This window comes from Octopus bimaculoides, chromosome 16 (assembly GCF_001194135.2).
Source record: "Octopus bimaculoides isolate UCB-OBI-ISO-001 chromosome 16, ASM119413v2, whole genome shotgun sequence".
NCBI classification, from domain to species: Eukaryota; Metazoa; Mollusca; class Cephalopoda; order Octopoda; family Octopodidae; genus Octopus; species Octopus bimaculoides.
In genome coordinates this window covers 22,468,907-22,470,845 of record NC_068996.1, presented here as the reverse complement: position 1 = coordinate 22,470,845, position 1,939 = coordinate 22,468,907, and the positions used below count along the sequence as shown (strand labels likewise).

General features: G+C 30.5%; 2 protein-coding genes across 2 annotated transcripts in view; one reads left to right on the top strand and one right to left on the bottom strand.

Annotated features, from left to right (window-relative positions):
- The window catches only part of LOC106870287 (palmitoyltransferase ZDHHC5), a 153,307-nt gene extending 152,726 nt beyond the window's left edge, over window positions 1-581 (bottom strand). The window contains exon 1 of the mRNA XM_014916308.2: window positions 157-581. Within this exon, the coding sequence (XP_014771794.1) occupies window positions 157-248 (92 nt within the window). The 5' untranslated portion in view covers window positions 249-581. The remainder of the gene's footprint in view (window positions 1-156) is intronic.
- An 88-nt stretch (window positions 582-669) lies between these two features.
- The window catches only part of LOC106870288 (uncharacterized), a 40,847-nt gene continuing 39,577 nt past the window's right edge, over window positions 670-1,939 (top strand). Inside the window, exon 1 of the mRNA XM_014916309.2 lies at window positions 670-861. The gene's annotated coding sequence lies outside the window, so the exon portion shown is untranslated. The remainder of the gene's footprint in view (window positions 862-1,939) is intronic.

Below are 1,939 nucleotides of genomic sequence, written 5' to 3'. Positions count from 1 at the left end.
ATATATATATATATATATATATATATATATATATATACACACACACACACACACACAGACAAATACACATACATACATGAACCAAGTAATGAAATGTGTCAAAATGGGCGGTTAGCATTTTACTGCATGCTGTACATAAGGAGATCCAATACTTACATGAATATAAAAAACAGTCCTGTAGCTACGAGGAGCAAGGACCAGGCGCATGTTGCTGGTAATATACGAGTCGAAAACTCACAACGTCCCATCTAGGTGCATTTCAAATAAAACCAATGGGTGTTTTCGAGCAAGAGTCAACATTAAGAGCGAAACAAAGATGGCATTCTAATCATTTTCATTAAGACTAACTACAACTGTAGGAAATACTTTATCATTGAGCTGCAAGTAAATCTCACGTATTTACTTCTCGGGAAGCAACCGAACGAAACGAACAGCACTACAATTGAATGGAGATTCCGAAATTTCGGACAGTCTATTAATTGAGCGATAAATAATTCGTATTTTTCTTTCTTTTTAAATGAAAAATTAAAAATCAAAAGATTGTCGTTGTTGGGTATTTTGAATTGTGCACTTTTTCTAAAGAATTACTACGCAATGAAATTTGTTCCGGAAGTTGAATTGTGGGAATAGCGCGTGAAGTGGGGAGTGTATTTGAAAGAAGAAAAAAAAGAAGCAAAGAGAAAAAAATATAGAAAGAAAGAAAGATTGAAAGCTGTGAAAGAAACCACCTGACCGGAACAACAACAACAACAACAGTAGCAGAAGCATTGAGAGGTCAGGTAGATAAGGTTCCTCTTTCTGTTTACTAACCGTTCTCTTAACTTTGGAATCCGGTAAACCTCAAAACAGGTCTTCGAACAAGTATGTATATACTTATAAATAATTTATGTTATATATACACAATCATATATCGTGATGTGATTTCTTATAATGTCTAAAATATTAAACTTTTTTTTAAAGTCTCTCAATGTTTTATATGTATGTGTCTTTTTCGTTAATTACACATCAGTTCTCTAAAGATCACTGTTAAATTTATTACACGCGCATCTTCAGCATCTTATTTTTGTAGATACTAATGATAAATATATGTAATTTTTATATGTAATGTGTTTTGATATGTAATGTATTGTGTGTGTTTCTCGTTACGTATGAATTCTTAAAAATAATAAGAATTTCCACTCTGCATTTAGTTATAGTACCGAAACTGAATAACAGTAATCACGAAACTAAGATTTGGGGCTAATGCAGTTTCGCACCTGTCCTTGAAAAATGCATTTTTTTTTTTTTTAACTTTTTTTGTATTCCTATGTTTTAGATGTTGGAGATTACGAATATGCCAAAAAAAAAAATTTTTTAACTCCCCCCCCCCCTAATTTTGTTTACTTTAAAGAGAAAGCGAATTGATGAACATATGCAAATCGAAATTAAATACAGACGAAAACATTAAAGTGGAAAGAATTTGCGTTTTACTTGTGTTTTCCTTAAATAATCGTAAATAATATAATGTAAATTAAATATACACCGCTTTGAGACCGCGACCTGTTCACTGACAAATATTTTGACAAATTAAATTTAAATATACACCATTTTATGAGAAAGAAACATTAATATTTAATAATTAATGTTATAAAGTTTAAGGGGCTCAAATTTCACTCCTCCCCCAATTTTAAATTTTGAACTTTTTCATCCATTTATTTATTTGTCTGTCTATTTATTCCTATCCATTTATTCATAGAATATATTTGTCAACTAAATGTGGCGGTGTTACTGTTGTTTTTAGCCCCAGGAAGACTTTCATATCTATCTATCTATCTACCTATATATATATATATATATATATATATATATCTATCTACCTATCTATCGATCTATCTATATCTATCTACCTATCGATCTATCTATATCTATCTACCTATCGATCTATCTATATCTATCTACC